This window comes from Tauraco erythrolophus, chromosome 5, assembly GCF_009769465.1.
Source record: "Tauraco erythrolophus isolate bTauEry1 chromosome 5, bTauEry1.pri, whole genome shotgun sequence".
Taxonomy (NCBI): Eukaryota; Metazoa; Chordata; class Aves; order Musophagiformes; family Musophagidae; genus Tauraco; species Tauraco erythrolophus.
In genome coordinates this window covers 35,414,864-35,435,897 of record NC_141469.1, presented here as the reverse complement: position 1 = coordinate 35,435,897, position 21,034 = coordinate 35,414,864, and the positions used below count along the sequence as shown (strand labels likewise).

Sequence of the window (21,034 nt, the reverse complement as noted above, 5' to 3'; positions counted from 1 at the left end):
GGTTGAGGCCGGTGTCGGGGCTGGGGCTGCCGCTGGGCGGCCGCGCGGGGATGGCGCTGGGAGGAGGCCGGAGCCGGTAAGCGCCAGGCTGAGCAGGGCCGGCTCCTTCCCCTCGGCCGCCCTCCCCGCCTCCGCGAGGCCGCGCCGCGTTCCTCTCGCCGAGAGCTGTGCGGCGGCCGCGTCCTGCCGCCGCGGCGGTTGGCGCTCGGCGCTCGGCCCCCCTCAGCCCCGTCCCCGCCCTGCGCAGCGGCTGCTCGGACCCGCTGCCGCCCCTCCCGCGCCATCCGCGGCGTCTCCGCGCCTGCCCGCGGTGCCGCCTTGTCGCCTGCGCTCCGGGCAGAGCTCGCCTTCCCCGCGGTGCCCGGTTTGTCTTCTGAGGCGAACCCTTCCTCTGTCCCGCTTCTCCGTGCTGCACCCCGACCCCGAGCTCTAGCTGGGCAAGGCCGAGGGGGAGCCGAAATGGCAGTTCAGGCATAAATAGCGACGGTGTTGCTGGGGCTGTTCTTGTTCGGGAGCAGCTCGGCCCTTTCCGTTGGGAGGCAGGCACCTGATGGCTGAGGGAATCTGAACTCCCAGGTGGTTAAAGGACTTGCGAGATGTGGGAGATGTACACAAAGAAAGGAGTTGTCTGGCAGACATGTAGTTCCTTTATTTTAAAGCCTGGTAAAAGGGCATGATAAGTGTAAACAGAAAGAAAGTACAGTATAGCAGCTCACCTTAATACAACAGGAGGCCGTGAATCGCAGAGAAACGTAATTAAAGTGCAAAGCCTTTAGCGCTCGTGAGTATTGGGGACAGCGCTTTCCTCTCGTGTTTAACCCAAGGTGGTTTTTCTGCTTCATTCATTAGTTAGAAGACTAGAAGTTATAACTGTCCTAATTGTTGCAATTTTCCTTTCGTATTTACAAGTGTGCAGAGGAGGAGTTTCATCTTTCTTCCAAAAAAAAAAAAGGAAGCATAGAATTGAACGTAAACGTGTTGTGTGTGAATGTTACTTGTCTTCCCTTCAACCTGTTCAAAGAAGTGGTTTTTAAAAGAGACTTTACATTGTGTTAAATAAAAATTACCATAATAACTTGTCTAATGAATCAGATCTGTGTGGGAAATGTGCTTAGCTCCAACGGCAATAAATATGTCATAAATAGTGCTACTACAGTGTTCTGCCTTTTCAGTTTAAAGTGTAAAGAAACAGGCTTTCCTCTGCAAACGCTGTTGATTTTTTAGGTGTTATATGTTTTTGCCTCAGAATCTAATTCTTGTTGAAGTTGTCTAAATTGCTTTATTTTATTGTTATGGAGTTCAGTTTATTGACAGTGCCACTAGCACATTTTTGCAGAAGCTCTTTGTTGTAAACAGAACTTCATAAATCAATATTTGCTATGTATATTGCTGTATTTTTACTTGAGCAATACTGTGACTCATCTTTAAGCAGAAAAGTGTCATTAGAGCTCACGTTGCAGTTGTAAACTGAAGTCTGTTTCTTTTGGGAGCTAAAACAAATTGTGAAAATACTCTTCATGATCTAAATTAATTTTGCAATTTAATATTTAAAATTCATCTTAGCATTTTATTTCATTGTAGGTAATTTAAATGATTTTCTAGCATGGACACTGTTGCTACCCATAGTTGTCATCTTCTCCAGCAGCTACATGAACAGCGCATTCAGGGTCTTCTCTGTGACTGCATGCTGGTGGTAAAAGGCGTCTGCTTCAAAGCACACAAAAATGTATTAGCTGCTTTCAGTCAATATTTCAGGTATGTGATAGAAAAATTCTTCTATTAAAGAAGTGATCTAAATGCTATTGGTTGAGGTTTTCTCTGAGAAGGGTGTTTTTTTCTGGTAATTGCAGACTATGTAACTGTTGGAGTGTAAGCGGAAAAGTTAAATTGTTTGTCCAGAGATAAATATGTATCAAGTATTTAATCTAAATAAAAACTGTGGCCATCCTAGTTTATTTTCTAGAAATACATAGTTAACTACAACATTATTTGAGTTTGGCATTTTCTTGATCCATACTTGCTTACGGTGCCTCATATAATGGATTCTGGCATGGGCTTGCATTCAATATTTCAGTGTGAAAAGAGAACTATTTACAAGGAGCATAGTAGAGTCCATGAACAGAGCCAGATAAGGGGTATAATTGATGAAACAGTTCACGTTATTCACTTCTAGATAATGTGAATTTTCATCAATTATATATTCTAAATAAAATTTGACTACATAGGTTATTATAGAACAAATTCTCAGAGAGATAACATCTATGTTTTAAAAGATACAGGTGGCCCATGAAGCCACATGACTGGTTTCTTTCCCCTCTCAATAGCCCTCATTGTTCCTCCAAATTTTGGGGGATGCTGCATCACCTAACTTAGTATTTTATGTTAGTTATGAGTAAACTGTTAGATCTGGCAGTTTCTAGGCCTTGCTTCTTGAAACATCTCTAAAGCTTGACTACCGATTCTTTGGTAAGAAAATTATTTTTATGTTACGACTAGGGAAAAAAGATGACAGGTCGCTTTTTTTTTCTCTTCTAGTGTTGTAATCCTGATGCTGAAGTGAAATTATGCTAAGACTGAATTTTTAAAGTGGTTAAAAAGAACTAAACGCTCAACTCTTTATAAAATTCAATAGGATGTAAGTGACTAATTATTTAGCCTCTCAACCCAGATTTGTCATTACAGTTCCGGTGTTAATTTAGATAGTATGGGCTGGATTTATGAAAGGATTTGGATGTGGGCACTGACTTCAGAGTAGCATGTAAGTATGAAGATAGGACAACTTAAGTATGGGGATGCATCTGAAACTGTATTTCTAAAGTTTAAGCCTAGACTCATTTGCTTAAGATTCAGAGCTCATTGATATTATGCCCACCTTTAAACAAAACCTAATTTGAGAGTTAACCCACAGAGAGGAATCATCAAGTTCAGGACATTTCCTAGCGTAAGAAAATAACTACATAGGAGTGACCTGAGCCCAGTTATATATCATCATTTACTGTGAGAATATCAAGGTTTCAATGGAAGGGCGTGAAGTTCCTGACTGAGGCAGGATATGAACCCACTTAAGATTAAGACTGATTATGCATGTGAAGAACTACAGCTCTAATGCTAAGAATGCTTGACATCAAATAGCAAGACGTCTTGTGAATTCAGACACCTTAAGGATTCAATGGCAATTCAGTGGATATTAGTTGGACTGCTGTTTTTAGGCTCATATCCCTGTACTCTTTATTATTCTTTTAATTCATTCTCATCCGGTACCAGTAAAAAAATACTATTTTAGGATATGAGAGAATAGATTGAAAATAATGCCGTCCTTGTTTAATATTACCATCCTCTCGTCTACTTGTAGAGATAATATTACCATTCTCCGTCTGCTTGTGGAGAAAGAACTAATAATAAGAACTTTAATAAGGTTTACTGATAAAGTTTGATGGACAAGCTTAGTTGCCAGAAGAGAATAGTTTAGCTGGCCTTGAGGTCTGTCTTCTCCTTTAAACTAGACAATTTCTCCTCATGTCCTGTTTTATTTGCCGTGATGAAAGGAGAAACATCATTCTGAGCCAATCAACTTTTGCAAATAGTCCATAAATACACCACTGTACCTAATATGTAAAGAACATTGATTAGAAAAAGACAAGTATAGGGTGTGATTTCAAAACATTAAAAAGTAGAGAATTAGAGTAATATAAAGGATCATTTTCTTTGATGTGTACTTGAAGTGTACTAGTGTAGGACTAATGTATAAGACAAGTAATTGAGCAATTTTGAGGTGTTCATCTGGAAAAACACAGCAATCTAGATTATAGTGACTATAGGATTACACTAGGCCTTATAGTGTAAATTGTTGTTTCATACCAGGCATACATACATACCTCTGTTTGAGGTGTATGTATATTTTTTTTATAAAAGTGTCTTTGAATTATTTGCATTTGTGTTTGAATATTTGCCTTATTTTATCAGGACCCTTTTCCAGAATTCTTCAGGCCAGAAGAATGATGTCTTTCACTTGGACATTAAAAACGTAGGTGGGATAGGCCAGATCTTGGACTTCATGTACACCTCTCACCTGGATCTTAGCCAGGACAATGTACAAGCTATGCTGGATATTGCGCAGTGTCTCCAAGTGCAAAACGTGCTGAACATTTGCCACACCTTTCTAAAATCTTCTACAGCTGTAGAGCAAACAGCCAGCATGCCTTGCAATAGTGTATTTTCGCTGCAGAATGCTTTGACTGCAGAGACTAGCTGTGCCAGTGACAGTTATGGAACAACAAACCTGTTGCAGGAATGCTCGTCTGACACACAAGGTGCTAAAGTCTTGACTGACCACCATTCTCACACGTCGCAGTCTGTTGATCTTCACGCGCCCTCAGGCGATGCACAGAAACAGCCACAAGACTCCTTGGGTGGCAACTGCACAGAGCTTCCGTTTAAGCAGCCAAATTACTATTATAAACTACGCAACTTTTACAGTAAACAGTTCTATAAGCAAAATGCTTGCTCTAATCATGAGAGAGCAGCAGAACAATCCTTTTCTTACAACACATCTACAGAACTAAACACAGTAGAGAACAATTCTTGTACTGTCAGTCACTCTGAATGTATTCTGGAAACCTCTGATCACTTACCATCGAACTTTCTGGTTCAGTCTGTGAATGAAGCTGCTCCAGAACAAGATGCAGAGAGCACGCTTATGCAGCCCACCAAACAGATGCGGCTGAAAAAGGCAATGCACCTCAAAAAGTTAAATTTCCTAAGATCTCAGAAATCTGCAGAGCAGCCGCCTGAGCCTAAAAGAGATGACAGTAGAGTAACAGGAGTAATTGAATCCATAAATGAAAGTACCGTGGACGTGACAAATGTTAGAGTTACTGAAGAAAAGGAAGCTGAAGATTTAGTGAATTCTGAGAATTTTGAACAAACTGTTGAAATGGAAAGATCTCAAGGTCCTTTGGAACACGAAGGGCAATCTCAGAGTCTTCAGTCGCAGAGGCAATATACTTGTGAATTATGTGGGAAGGCTTTCAAGCATCCAAGCAATTTGGAGCTCCATAAAAGGTCTCATACAGGTACAGTTATCAATAACTTGCTCTGCAGACCAAATATTTCAATTAATGAAGATGGCTTGTGGTATCTCTTGATTCAGAGATGCTGGTTAAGGGTCTACTTTCAAAAGTTTGTGGGGTTTGTTTCGTGATTTTTTTTTTTAATAAATAATTGTAGAGGAATAAAAACTGTAAGACTGAATTTAACTGGGAGTTTTACTTGTATTAAAGATTTCTCGTCCATATTTATCTTTTTAGGGTTCTTTTTCAAAGAACATGTGGTATTTCAAGAAAAAAATTATTTTTGTCTTGCATTTAGTAGAGGCATTTCTAGTTAGTTCGTCAGATGGCCCAGAGTCTGAGTCAGATAACAATGAAAAGTGTAAATGGGTGGGAGATACTCTCAGCTGTTCTGGATGACCTCAGTTTTCTCTGTTCATATTATATTCATTGTAAGATGCAAGTTATTAGGGCTTGGTGGTTGTTTCTTTTTAACCTGTAGAAATACACTGTATAATTAATTTATGCCTTTATCCTAGTGTGAAAAACTTTAATTGTGTTTTCCTAGAGAATAATGCTCTTGCAGACAAGTATGCTGCAGAGTGAATGAGAATTTTGAATTAATTTACATTGTTTTAAAAACTCACAGGTAATACTATTTATAAACCTAGCATAGATTTATTTCTAAGTATCTTTCTATTCTAGTGAAAAACAAGACTTAGTCTAACTTTGAATTAGCTAATTTGTCTGTTCAATTTAACTAGCATGTTCTATAGTATTTCTACAACTTTAGGTATGTTTTTTAAAAGGATTTTTAAGAATTAGCTTAGCTAGTCAAGTAACACCATTGATTCCAAGTCCTTGAGACGGCATTATTCCTGATTAAACTCTTGAATATTTTTTGCCTTACTTTTCCGCTGTATTAAATATACAAATGCATCTCTCTCAATCTTGTCAAATAAACCTAACTTTGCAAATGACCATACATGTATCGGTACTTTGACAGTAAATATGAATCTCTCTTAGCTGAAATTAATTTATTTTTTTTAATTGATCCTTTGTATTAAGAATTTTTTTTTCTATGTTATTAGTAGAAAAATCTTTCCGGAACCTGGAAATACAAACATTTTGCATTAGCTTCCTGAAGTTTTCACTTGGAATCTTTGACTACTTCTATATGTTCACATTACTAATTACTAATATTTTTTTTTTTCATTCGATCTCCTATGAAAGAGTTGCATATGTCTCTTACCTAGATCCTTTTCTTTGCCTTGTATTGTTTGGAATCTATTATCCAATTTGAGCTGACATCATCAAGTACATTTTAATATCTTAGAAATTTCAGGAAAATAGGTGATCAGATAAAAGCTAGAGCATCTAGAGAAGTCCCAGCTGAGGGAGAGACTCTAAAGTTAGTAAGATGTGAGTTTGTGCTAGAGAATCTATGTGAAAGAGAGACCTCAACTATGAGAAACCTATTAGAATTCGCCCTTCCTTAGGCATTTTAATCATTGGAAGGAATATGGATTTTGTGGGTTCTGGTGCTCATCAAACTACTTGTTTTTTTAAGAGTGTGTTGCCCGAGTGATAAGCTTAATTATTGTATGTTTCTGAGTCTGCTAAACCATTTAAAATATGAGGTTCAAAGTTTAGTCTACCTCTTCTAATGTGTTGTAAATTGAAGGTCAGGGGAGTAGACTGGGTACTAAACTTTATAGAAGAAAGAGACTATAGCTCCTGATACAAGTGGTTTACAATTTATTTTTTTTTTCTTTAGACACAGCATGGCCAGCAAATACTTAGAAGTGTAGGAAATGGGAAAAGAAGAGAAAGGTTGCAGTAGCTTTGCAAGGTTATTAATGTATGTTGCAATTAATTTCTTTGTTTTTATTTGAGGTCTGTGTATTTACACATGCTTCCACTCCACTTAAGCTCTGGTAGATGTTGTTTTGCATTCCTCAACACTGCCTGATATGAACTAGCTTTAAATATTGTGTAAGAAAGGTGATCCTAGACTTGGTTTTGTTGTTGCTGTCCTCCTCTACTAGTCTATTGGATTCAGGAATTCCATGCTGCTTTTCATACACTCTGTTGTTCCAGTAGTTTTCGAAAAATTCCAGACTTGAATGCTACTTAAAGTGGCATTAATGTTCTTCTATAGATGTGCTAAACTGACAACGTTTAAGAGCATAAGTTTAATAATAAGCGTATCAAAGAAGGATGGAAAAACTGAGGCAAGAATATAACTGGATATGCCTGTTTGCTTGGTTGTTGATTCTGAGTTATGTTAATTGTTTTTTAAATATCCAAGTAGTGTGAAAAGAGTACTTGAAAAATTGCAGTGGATAGTGAGTAGGATGTTTCTATAGGAAGGATCTATAGCTAAAGGTTCAGGGCACATCTGTATCATTAATATTAGGTGTACTGGTGGTTAAGTAATGTAATTGTGTGCTAAAAGCCTTTTCCATTCATATGCCACTTCAGAAAGCGTAGCAGATTGCTAGCTAATCAATTTTATTTAAAAACATTCATATTCTATAACCGTGCACAAGGGTTTGCAATCATTTAAGTATTACAGTGCTTACTGAAAGTCCTCCAAATATGGTTTTGCTGAAGAGATGAAGGAAGCAGGTTACTAAAATGGACCTTTCACAATGGCCAGCCAATTTTTAACCCACAAATGACAACTCTTCCAACATAAGTGGTGTTGTGGCCTGGTTGTCAAGAAAAAGCACGTGTGAAATTCTCTGACCCTGAATGCTAGGAACTGCTGAAGATTTTACAGTTTAACATGGTTGCATTGATGAGTTGTCTATGTGAAGGACAGGCATGCTGTGTTCAACGCAAGTTGTATTGGGTTGTCTAGCTGTTTTAATTGTACTGCTAGCAGATATTTGAAGGAATCTCTAAATAGTGCTTGTTGCATTGACTTTAAGATTGATTTTGACTTGACTGAATGTTACAATTTGTTTTTTATTAGATTGACCTGTCTAAAAAAAAAAAGGAAGCAAATATCTCTTTTACACAGTCCTTACCTTTCCAGGAACATCTAGTGTTTTGTTTTTTTAAAAAATATTTTCAGGAAACATCTCAAACCCACCCACCCACTCCAGCCCCATGGAAAGAACTCTTGACAGGAAAACAACAGAAGCAGAGTTACACTGTTGTGTAATACACTGTTCATCCTCAGCCTTTTCATTCTGAGCTTTGCTTGAGCAAGTTGCCAGCGTTCTGTGCCTTAGTGGGTCCTGCTCCTGACCTTTGTGATCTCTTCAGGAACACCGCTTCTGCCTTCATGCCTTTCTTCTCTGGAGCTGACACACCACTGCTTTGATCCCACTATCTTGCAGAGTGTTGAACGAGAAGGATGCAACAGAAGATAGAAAACACAAGGCAGTCCAAGGGCTCAAAAGTATAAGTCCTCTGGATGTTTGTTTAAGCATTGTCTTAATTGTTGTTCAGTTACTACATTTCCCCAGATTTTCTCTATTCCTGTTGATCTAGCCGTGGTCTTTGAGGAAATTAGTGGTCTCAGATAGGGTTTTTGGTTTGGAATTTAATGACAGTCATAGAATAATAGAATAATTTAGATTGGAAGGGACCTCTGGACGTCATCTAGTCCAGTCCTCTGCTCAAAGCAGGTCAAATTAGATTGAGTTGTTTTGCTCATGCTTTTGTGTAATCAAATTTTTGATATCTCCAAGGACTTGAGATTCCACAAGCTCTCCAGGCAACTAGTTCTGGTGTTTGACCACCCTCATGGGGTAGATTCTTTTCCTTTATCTAATTGGAATTTCTCGTGATCTAACTTGCATCTGTCACCTCTTGTCCTATCACTGTGTGCCTTCAAGAACAACCTGGTTGCCCCCTCTTCGCATTACATGTAGACAGCAGTACGATTTCCTGTTTGCCTCAAGGCTCCAGGTTTGGTCTCACCAGTGACAGGTAGAAAAGAATCACCTTCCACTTGCTCGTTGGACTCTTACTAATATGCCCTAGGAAGCAAGTAGCCTCACTTTACCTGAGGGATGCTACAATGCTATACGTAATTTAGTATTTCTGCTGGAATTCTGTTCTTGGAATAGGCTACTTGTTATACCTGGTGGTTTGGAGTTTTATGCAGGTGCAGAATTGTTCTCCAAAAAGTAATTTGATGTTTCTTTTTTTAAAAAAAAACACAACCCTTTTTTTAAATCTTTATCATGGGGGAAAAAACCTCCAACTCTTTGTATATCAGTACAGTTATAATGAGGCTGCATGCAGCCTACAACAATAGTTTTGAGAAAATTTGAGCCTCCAGTTCTCTCTCTCCCCCTCTAGTTACTTCAGGGTGGATTTCTGTTCAGATAATAGTCTTTGTGTCACCATAACTTTTTTTTTTCTTTGGTGTAGGTAATTTCTGCAGAAATTTCTACTGGTGTTTTTTATCCTCCATTTCAAATTACCTTGGTGCTTTTACAGTTGTCAGAAGCCTTCCTAGTTGCCACAGATCTGGCTCCCAATTGATTTCATTTATGTTTGTGGTGTTAGCACCAGAATTTTTAGTGTTTTGCAAATTTAGAGCCACAATGAAATCAAGCCTCAGTCCTCTTTTTAGTCGAGTTACTGATTTCTTAATTTTTATCCTAAATTGAATAAAAACTTTCTTGAAACTGCTGGAAGATTTCCATTCTTCATTAAGTAGAAAAAGTAGATTTAGCCTCAAGTTCTCAGAATAACTGCAAGATTGCTATTTACAAAGCTACATAAGTTTGTATGTTTACTCTGGAACTTCAAAACCTGGAAATTTTAGATGCTGGTTGTAACAATTCCAAGGATGGAGGAAGAACACTGATGTAGAGAATACTTACTGGAAGAGAAGGCTACAAATGGCCAAGAAGTGTTCTGTAAAATCAGGAAAATTATAATTAAAAAAGTAAATAAAAATCTTTAGATAGATTTTGAATCAGCACCAAGATGAAACATAGTGTAAGGTCTCTTTTTGCTTCTGGAAATATCTGCATTTAAAATCACAAGGATTTACATGAATTCTTTTGCTTCCCTGTAGCTGTGGGCCAGGTTATATATGTCCTTCTAAAGTACAGTTAGACTCATGAAAATATTCAAAGTCTGACTGTCATTGAGTTCAGTGGTATTTGAGCATTATTATGGTTTTAAAAATTCTAGAAGGTGCACTGAAATTTTTATCAACAGTGTGAAAACTAGGAAACGAACTATGCAGGGGAAAAAATTAGCTTTATAAAATACTGTAGAGGAGAAAAAGTGATTAGAAAAAGGTAATTTTCTCAAATTGACAGCTGGAGAATTGTGCAGTCACATTCTAGATTGAGAGTCAAGTTATTTTGAAAAGCTAAAGTGGACTGCACTAGTTTTTTGCTAAAGCTGCTCATATTTGGAGATTCAAGAATACCAGTTTTCTATGTATAAATTCAGAATTCTGGAGCAAAATACTTGAGTTAATTATCAGATACTCTTATATAGGATGAGAAGTTGAAGGCAAGTGTATTTGCTGGAAGTGAACGGCTACATGCTGATGAGGGCTGTGTGGTACACATGGAACAGAGAAAATAATCCTTCCAATTTAGCTTCTCTGCATTCCTTAATCTTTTTAAGAGTGGGCCTTTGTGTGTGCCAGTGGAAAAACTGGTGCACTTCCCATAGCTTTTGTTGTTGTTGTACGACCTTGTCATCTATTCTGTTCTTCCTGGAGGTATGGCACCCTTTCATTTGGAAAAATAATTAAAAAAACCCAAAAACCAAAACATTCCTATTCATATCAAAACTCTTCTGCCTACTTTTTTTGAAAGATAAATTCTGGTTCTGAGCAAGTCTGCCTTACAATCTTAATGGTAAATGCTGTATTTCCCTCTTGAATTTCCCCTTAAATGTATAGGTAAGTGTCCTTTTGGGGATATTTTTAGTCTTACATGTTTTAAAAGGAAGCATACCAATTTAAAACATTTGTATTTTATTGCAACTATTAGAAGTTGTGTTCTGTTTTTTCTTCTTTTAGGTGAGAAACCTTTTGAATGTAACATTTGTGGGAAACACTTCTCACAGGTGGGAATATTTTACGTTATGGTACTTACACTTGAAAAAGAAATGCATCTATGTGTTGATTCTAAAAATAGATGTGGTTTTAAGTCTATAGATATTTTTTGTTCAGAGACAGACTTGACTTTAGGGTTAAAATATTATAATATCTTATTTGAAAATATCGTGTTAAATGTTTTAGATTTCGATATGTTTTGTACCTTTGATTCTGTCTGCTCTGAGTAGATGTGTCATATATTTTACCTTCAAATGAATGTTTAACTATACAGAGACACAACTACATTTGAAATACATCTGAGAACATTGATTCTCAGACTGTGCTTTTGCCTTATACTTTGGCATGCGTTGTGAATAACATTGTTACGGTATTTGAAAAAAATACAGGTTAGAATTTTGTATAATGTATTCACAACACAGTTTCATCTTCCTGCATGGCATAAATTATCAAGCAGATTTTTTTAAGTCAGTTTGCTTCCATGGAGAAGAACAGCACAGTCTGTCTGAAGTGACAAAACTCAGCTATGATTTAAAAAAAAACCCTCTTGTGGAATTCCCTTTTTACATATGGGGCCTAAACTTTAGCTGTCTTAATTTGCCCTCCAATTCTTGCTTACTGTTCTAGTTACAACAATTCATTTGTATTTCTACAAATTTGGTGCCTAGTTGTCTCACATTTCCAAAATGTCTATTTTTTATTTTCTTGGTTGGGATATGTGCACCTAAGTACAGGATACAATAGACAAGTGCATAATTTTATACTCAGATTAAATAATAATTTTCGTTGAATAACTTTGGTCTTTCTTACGATTTAAGGACTAGAACTACTACGTAGTCTTTGCCTACCCACCCACCAGTGCATGCGCTTCTCGTGCTCCAGTTTTTTAGTCCACCAGTGGGACCTCTTTGACCCATGAGTCTGATGCAGTCGCATCCTCCACTCTGTTACTAAATATGAATATAATACTGCATCCAGTGAGCAGTGCTGTTTCATCATGCTTATCAAACCATTTGAGCAAATCTGGGTCTGCTTTTTAGGCAAATAAAGTCCATTTTCATTCATTTTGATGGCTTAACTTCTAGTTATTAAAAGAAGAAAGTGGATATTTCCAAATTCCATTAGAAGTACTTCTGGCAAATGGAGTGATATTCTGTACCATTACTGTGGGGGAAGGGGAGATGAAAAAGCTTCACAGCGAGTGTATGCCAGGCATGAGAAACTGTTTCTTCATGCAACATGCTTTCTCCTCTTTGATTAAAAACAAACAAAAACCCCAGCAAAACTGGAAATTTCTGCCTTTTGATTAAACACTCTGGAAGAGCTTCACTCCTCTTCTCTCCCCATTACCTCACTTGCCTGAAATTATAGGTAGATACATATTGATGGACAAATACCTACATGTCCAGAATATGAGCCATAGCTTTCAGCTTGTGTGCTGTAGTTCTTTCTCTGGTCATAAAAGGGAACTTGCAAACTTCTGAGGTACTTGCTTTTAAATCATGCAAATAAGAAAGACTCCACCTACCCGAAAGTAAGATGTAAGGATAATTACTATCTACTTTTTGCTTAAAAGACCATCTCTGATCTTGTTCTTAATCTCAGTCTGCAGGCACAGAAATAGTAACACTTTTCTTATTTAAGCCTTCATGTTCTGTGCTTTTGGGACCGTGCAGTTGTTGTGCCTGGTAGTATGTCTGCTCCTGATGTTGGAATGTGAAACAGAAAATGAAGAAAGCAGCGAAAATTGACATATGAACTCATAATCTGGAACAAATAACCATAAATATCTTTGATTTTCGGAGAAAAAGATTCCTTTTGTACTTCCAGGCCTGCGTCTTCCCTTACTACTAGTACACAACCTGTTGGTATGTGTTCCTTCTCTGGTGGGTGATCCAGGATATCATGTTTTACCTCCTGACTGCGTCCTCCTGCAAGTCTTCTTTTGGGCAACCATATGCATTAGCTCCTTCACTTTAAAAGCATGCCAGTTACAAGTGGATTAAGTCTATCATATCTAGTCTCAAATTTGTGAGGAGTGGTGTGCAACCAGTATCGGTAAGAGGATTCTCCTGAGTATTTTTTTTCTTTCACTGAAATGCTAGCAAAAGTCCTCTTAGGTTTTTTCATTGGGATGGCATATTATGCCTTAACCAAGGTTGTGTACCACCTTAAAAGTTTAGGAAAAATACAAGTTACAGATGGTTTTGCCTTTTTTTTTTTTTTTCCTTCAGCACAAGCTTTTGCCCTCATTAGGAGGAAGTGAGACAGGCTGTGATAAATGGATATAGTTGCTATTTTCTATAAAATGTTTTTACTCTGGCTAAAAATGCCTGTATGGGAACTATTTCAGAATGATTGTTGTACTTCAAATTCACCCTCTGTCTTTATCCAGAATAACTTTCGAATCATAGAATCATAGAATCATTAGGGCTGAAAGGGACCTTCAAAGGTCATCTAGTCCAGCCCCCCTGCAAGGAACAGGGATATCTTCAACTAGATCAGGTTGCTCAGGGCCTCATCCAACCTGGCCTTGAACGTCTCCAGGGATGGAGCATCCACCACCTCTCTGGGCAACCTGTTCCAGTGTTCTACAACTCTCATGGTAAAAAATGAAAAAAAAAAAAAAAAATGCCTGTGATACAGTTTGTTTTGTGATATGGATAGAGGTAAAGGTTCTGTCTTTTGTATGTTTCATCCAAATGCACCTCTGCATAAAATCCCTTGTCTTTGCGAAGCACAAATTGCTCCACAGAGAACTCAGTTTAGTCTTCTCCTTCTCCAGAAATAGGTGCCTAATGCCTCTCTTTGAATGGATTTCACTGTTACAAAGTTTGGCCTGAGAGAACAGTGGTTCAGTTATACTGTTGTCTGAAAAACTTCACAGGAGTTAAAAAAAAACTCTCTCCAGGTTCAAACAGTGATCTGTTTAATATTGTCCTCTGTGTCTGTTTGCGTGAGTTTGCAGCACTTTAGTTCTGGTGTGTTGTAAGCTCTTACTACAGTAATTGATCATCACAGGTAATTTATTATCTAAAGGAGTTGGGAGAAATTACTGATGGGTCATATTTTTGTTGTCTGACTAAGAACAACATAATAATCTTTGCATCTCTGATTTTCTTTCCTGATCGAAAGAACTTAATATTCATTTAATGTACTTAGATAAAACCAGGCAGTTATCCATCAAAGAGAACAGAAGGGTTAAAAACTGACCGTGGAAGTATGCACAATTTATGGAACATCTGCAGCTCTTGTATCCAGATTAGCTGTATCTCGAGCTTTGAGAACGGGTGTCTCAGTGGATTAGCCATTCAGAAGCACCAGTGGCTTTAAAAAAAAATTTTAAAAAAGTTGCAACGAGTAAGATGATTTTGACTAGTCATTATCTGGTTTACCTCCTAGACTAGCATGATTTTTACAGTATTGGGAGAGGAAAGAGATGTAAAAACAATTAGTTAACCAGTAATCCTAATTATTCATTTCCGTACTTCCTGTTCTGTTTTCTTTTGATATGAGTAAATATTTATAGGTTTGGAGCACTTGGCTCTGAGTATTTTATGGATTGAAAAATGTTTACCCCATTCTTTTCTTTTTAACCTCCTGATAGGTGAATTCAGACATCCTGATGTAACAATATTTTATTGTAGGACAGGGACAATGTGACTAACATGAACCATATTAATAGTAAGTTTTCTTCTTCACTGTAATCTATAGTGTAATTTTAATTTATAATTGGATCTGTTTTCAACTATAGGTCTTTCTTTTTCCTTAGCATTTGATTCCAGGCTTTCCCCCCCCCCCCCCCCCGCCCCGTTCCTGTCAACGTATCATTGCAGACATAAGCAATTTGATCTTGAAGTACATGATAGTCTGTCTTTACTGGACAAGAATCCTTGAGTTCCTGTGTGTTTTGTAGTCTTGACAGCCTTAGGATTAGGAATATAAAGGCAGTCTCATAATTCCCATAATTGTATTTTTATCTGCATACAACAATTTAAATGAATTTAAATTACTATCCCTTCAGGCAGGTAATCTCCAGACACATTTACGTCGACATTCTGGTGAAAAGCCATACATTTGTGAAATCTGTGGGAAAAGGTGAGTAGAATTGTTCATCTTAGTGAAGTTTACATGATAAAATCTGTTCATGTTTTCTTTAATTTTCATGATAAACTACGGGCCAAGAGCTAAGGCAGCGTGCTGCTCGATTTTGTTCAAAAGACATTGGGTTTAAGTGTGTACTGATGGGATTAAATACATAAACATCTGCAAGTGTCTTGTTGCAAGTCTCGATAATAAGATAAACATGTCACCACATACATAGTCTGTGGTCTCACTTAATTTTTTGTATATTGGTATCTTTAGGTAAGGATATACTGTTGTGTGTATTCTGAACAGTGTGAGTCACAATACATCACAGTTTTGTACCTTTCACTTTTTTTTCGTTATTTAGTCATATATTTTTTGTTGTTTTATGGAAATTATGAAGTGTGGGAAACATGAAGAATTTAAGCAAAGCATTAAATATTTCTGCTTTCTGCTAACAAGTGACAGAAAATACACTAATTTAGGAGTAGCATTTGTACTTACAATAAGTTAAATGCAGAATAAATTAGTAATGTTAATGGTGAAAAGGGGATTTGAGTTTTTTTCCTAGCATAAATTTAATTGGACATTGCAAGCTTCAAAGTGTTTTTATTAAACGCATCCATTTATCTGTGTTTTAGATTTTAATCTCTGTTCAGAAAATCAGGCATTCATTATAGTTGATTTCCACATGGTACTCAGTTTAGGAGAATAAGAGGCTTATAAAGACAGTAACTGGGTGTCCATATTCTGTTACAGATTTGCTGCTTCTGGTGATGTCCAGCGTCATATTATTATTCATTCTGGAGAAAAGCCTCATCTGTGTGATATCTGTGGCAGAGGTATGTAAGAACCAAAGTTTCTGCCTCTAACGTTTTTTTAATTGAAATGTGAAGAGTCATTTTAATCTTGGTGTCTGTCGTATTTTTTCTAGGATTCAGTAACTTCAGTAATTTAAAGGAGCACAAAAAGACCCATACAGCGGATAAAGTATTCACCTGTGATGAATGTGGGAAGTCATTCAACATGCAACGAAAATTAGTAAAGCACAGAATTAGGCATACTGGAGAGAGACCATACAGCTGTTCAGCATGTGGTAAGATTTACTGTGCATAGCTTGGTTGTGTCTTTGCTTTTTAAATTATAAGTAAAAGTTCGTATGTCAACAAAATAACAATTAACCAAAATGATTTTAAATTGAAATACCATGGTCGTGAAAGTTTTCCACAAAATATTCTGTCTTCCATACTTCATAGTCTTTCATCTGGTGTATTAAACTCCTTTAGCTGTTGTAAATAAGTTCAAAAGTGAATTTCAATTGAAGAATAGAGAAAGGAAGTAAGAGGAATCAACATTGAATGTGTACATTTTTGCTAGAGAAGTACTTATACTAGCTTCCTCAAAAATTGATTTATTTTCACTGTAGTCCTTTCTGATGGAAAGTTAGGTCTGGCATCACTTGGCTCTTGATGGAATTTTTTTTTCTTTCCTTTTTTTTTTTTCCACTTGAATACTGTTTGGATTTAACTGCATTCAACTATAGAATTGATAATAACAAATTTTTGCTGCTTTGCTTCAACCTCTGGAATAACATCAGAACTTGATCAATGCTTCGTACCAGAGAACACTCTTTTTCAAAATCCGCTAGATAGGTCATACTTCCAGGTGGTCTGAAAATTGCTCTTTGATCAATGATTCATCTGTGTATAACATAGTTATCAGAAATTGCACTGTCTATCCTTATCTCATATGTTACTTAGCATCCTGCATGCTACTAACTTTTCTGCTTTTAAGTGCTATTTTGATATCATTTCCTTCATGTTCTAAGGAATCAGCTTTGGAGGAGGGTAGATTGATATCATAATGTCCAACTGTAGTATATTTATTTGTAATGTCTTGAGGCACAAGAAGAGCTAAAATTATCAGGAGGTCTTGCATCAGAGGGAGGAAATATAGACATAAGGGTTATGAAAGTATAAACAAACAGTTATGTTGCTGTCATTAAAATAGGCTTATTTTCATCTTGACTTGTGGTCTTTTGATTATTTTTCATTTCAGCTAGGTCATCTTTTACTGAGAAGGCAAAAATTGTGCAAAGAGGATCAGATCAATTGTTAAAAAAATCATAGCATCATAGAATGGTTTGGGTTGGAAGGAACCTTAAAGATCACCTAGTTGTAACCCCCGTGCCATGGGCAGGGACACCTTCCACTAGACCATGTTGCTCAAAGCCTCATTCAAACTGACCTTGAACGCTTCCAGGAATGGGACATCCACAGCTTCTCAAAGCAACCTGTTCCAGTGCCTCACCATCCTCAGAGTGAAGAATTTCTTCCTTACATCTAATCTAAATCTGCCCTCTTTCAGTTTAAAGCCATTGCCCTTTGTCCAGTCACTCCATGCCCTTGTAAAAAGTCCCTCTCCGGCTTTCCTGTAGGCACCTTTGAAGTACTGAAAGGCTGCAATAAGATCACCCTGGAGCCTTCTGTTCTCCAGGCTGAACAGCCCCAACTCTCTCAGCCTGTCTTCATAGCAGAGGTGCTCCAGCCCTCGGATCATCTTCATGGCCCTCCTCTGGACTTGCTCCAGCAGCTCCATGTCCTTCTTGTGTTGGGGACCCCAGAGCTGAACGCAGTACTCTAGGTGGGGTCTCATGAGAGCAGAGGGGGAAAATCACCTCCCTTGACCTGCTGGCCATGCTTCTTTTGATGCCTATGTTTTCCCTATTGCTTCTTTTATCACCAGCGTACCTACAGAAACTCTTCTTGTTGCCCTTGACATCCCTGGCCAGATTTAATTCTACCAGAGCTTTAGCTTCCCTAACCTGATCCCTGGTTGCTCGGACAATTTCTCTGTATTCCTCCCAGGCTTCCTGTCCTTGCTTCCACCCTCTGTAGACTTCCATTTTGTGTTTGAGTTTGTCTAGGAGATTCTTGTTCATCCATGCAGGCCTCCTGGTGTTCCTGCCTGACTTCCTCTTTGTTGGGATACACTGCTCCTGAGCTTGGAGAAGGTGATCCTTGAATATTAACCAGCTTTCTTGGGCCCCTCTTCCTTCCAGGGCTTTATCCCATGGTACTATACCAAGCAGATCCCTGAAGAGGCCAAAGTCTGCTCTTCTGAAGTCCAGGGTAGTGAGCTTGCTGTGTGCTTGCCACCCTAAGGATCTTGAACTCAAGCATTTCATGATCACTGCAGCCAAGGCTTCACTTTCATCACCAGCTCCTCCTTGTTGCTGAGAACAAGGTCCAGTGTAGCATCTCTCCCTGTTGGTTCCTCTACCACTTGGAGAAGGAAGTTATCATCAATGCAAACCTCCTGGATTGCTTATACTTTGCTGTGTTGTCCCTCCAACAGATACTGGGGTGGTTGAAGTCTCCCACGAGGACCAGGGCTCGTGTACGTGAGGCTGCTCCTATCTGACTATAGAGGGCCTCATCTGCTCAGTCTTCCTGGTCAGGTGGTCTGTAGCAGACCCCCACTACAATGTCCCCTGTCCCTGCCCTCTCTTTAATCCTGACCCGTAAGCTCTCGGTGGGCTCCTCATCCATCCCCAGGCGGAGCTCCATGCACTCTAGCTGGTCATTGACGTAGAGGGTGACACCTCCACTTCATCTCCCCTGCCTGTCCTTCCTGAAGAGCCTGTATCCTTCCATTCCAACACTCCAGTCATAGGAGCCATCCCACCACATCTCCGTGATGCCAATAACATCAATAAAATTATTCACATTGTGCAAAAAATCCACATGTATTATTAAAGTAATGGCTTTTCTGAAGAGAAATCAGGACAGTAGAAGGAAAAGTATGACACCAAAAATTCAAACTGCAGTCTTACTGGGCTTTCAGATAACACAATCAATTTTAGTTAGTATCTGTCTACACAAAATAAAATAGTCTTTAAGCAAGGTGAAGTGAGATAAAATCACAAATTAGGTCCCAGCTTATTTCTGCTGTCCTAAAGAATGTGAGTTGTGTGAATCATGTAGCAATTCTGGACATTAATGCTCTCGTGCTCTGCTTGTTCTTCCTACACTCGGCCTTGGTTCAGCCTCAGACACTTTTTCCTTGCAGTGTGGTAATTGAGCTTATTTGAGCCTGTGGTTCTGAAAATAGGCAAACAGTTGAATGTTTTATTGTATTCTAGTATTTACAGCAATAAAAAATTACAGTTTTGACACATTCTCTGGCTAGAATGTAAAAAAATGGACTGCTGCATTACAGCTCAAAGTTAACAAAAAAGCTAACGTTGTCAGCACTTTGAGAATAGTTCCTCGGTAATGAACAAACCATTACTTTCTATGATGCAGTTGTCACTGGAAGAATATATTTAGAAGCTTATCAGCACACACTTTTTCCAGACAGATGAATTAAATTGATTATTTTTATTGTTTTTTCCTCCATGAAGATTAAGACAAACTGTGAGCACTCACAGCTTTCAAATACTAATGGATATTCTCGTCTCTGGTGACAAAAACTAAAGCAGTAGGAAACACAAGTTAGAAAATCAGATCAAGAAGAAGAAACAGTCATTGAATTGTAAAAATAGATGGAATTTATTTGAACCTGTTCTAGATAAACATAAGTACCACAATTGGGACATACCATACCTTATCACATGATATTTACATGTTTATGTAAATGTATACATGCATGTAAACATGTTTATGCACTTGTGTTAAGAACAAAATCTTAATATATCACTTCTGTCTTGTAGGGAAATGTTTTGCAGGCTCTGGTGACCTGCGTAGACACGTGAGGACCCATACAGGAGAAAAACCCTATACCTGTGAAACTTGTAATAAGTGCTTCACTCGCTCTGCTGTTCTGCGACGGCACAAGAAAATGCATTGTAAAGCCACTGATGAAGCTTCAAACACACTAGAAGAATTTGCTCAAGGGATTGAAACTTCTGATCTTGACAAATCTCAGAGTTCTGACTCTTTTGGCCAAGAAATGTCTGTTACCTTGTTACCAGTGTCTGTTAAATTTCCCATTCGTCCCACTGCAAATTCAACTGAATTTGATAGTTCGGCAGATTCTTACTGTAAGTTGCGGTCAATGATTCAACACCATGACTCAGCAAACCAACAAAAACTGAATGTAGATTCTGCTAAACTCCCAAAAGCTCAGACACAACAAACTCCTCCACCACCACCACCATATGCTTATGCAGATGTAGATGTATCTTCTGCAGAAGAACCCTTACAGCCTGATAATATTCCCATGATTCGTTCCTCTATGGTAAGCTTGGACAGTCATTGTAATGATCCACTGGGCAGTCGAACATCATCTGCTCCATATAAGAATAATGAAGGACCGTTCTTCTCCAGCATGACCCTCTGGGGTTTAGCTATGAAGACTTTGCAGAATGAAAGCGAATTGGAACAGTGAGGGCTCAGGTGACTGTATCAGAACTTCTTAGAGGCATTTCATGCTGAAGTGATGGCGATTGCATGGCAGCATAGAGAGATCAGAGGTAGTTTTTAAGCCAGCTAGCTTGGGTACTGGTAGAAACTAAGATACACATGCCCAGAGCCCAGTTTAGGCTGCCTTTACACCGCTTCTTGGCAAAGTTCAAATCTAGTTTCGAGGACCTTTGTTGTTCTGTGGCTGCACTGTGTAGCTCATCAGTTGCCAGGATTTACTAAAATTTACCATTTACTAAATTTACCATTTAACTTGATATTTTCACCTGATAATGGAGGAAAGACTAGTCCAATGTCTAATTTCATGATATGCGTGCAATTCAAGTATGGATCCAGCAGCATAGTGTAAGGGTGTAGGTATGAAAAGAGGAAAATATTTAACAAATCCCTAGCAAACCTGAGTTTCAGTAGTGGCTTTCTTACCG

General features: G+C 38.2%; 1 protein-coding gene across 2 annotated transcripts; it reads left to right on the top strand.

Annotated features, from left to right (window-relative positions):
* Positions 1 to 54: 54 nt before the first annotated feature.
* Positions 55 to 20,832, top strand: ZBTB49 (zinc finger and BTB domain containing 49). Of its 2 annotated transcripts, none has more exons than XM_086611583.1 (8): positions 55 to 76; positions 1,582 to 1,755; positions 3,964 to 5,072; positions 11,062 to 11,108; positions 15,122 to 15,195; positions 15,943 to 16,025; positions 16,118 to 16,279; positions 19,898 to 20,832. In XM_086611583.1, the coding sequence occupies exons 2-8, from the start codon at positions 1,604 to 1,606 to the stop codon at positions 20,572 to 20,574; spliced, it is 2,304 nt and encodes a 767-aa protein (XP_086467709.1). In that variant the 5' UTR covers positions 55 to 76; positions 1,582 to 1,603; the 3' UTR covers positions 20,575 to 20,832. The 2 variants fall into 2 exon arrangements, with proteins under 2 accessions (XP_086467709.1, XP_086467710.1); XM_086611584.1 differs by lacking the exon at positions 55 to 76 and adding an exon at positions 2,536 to 2,635 and having other exon boundaries at positions 1,738 to 1,755.
* The last annotated feature ends 202 nt before the right edge of the window (positions 20,833 to 21,034 follow it).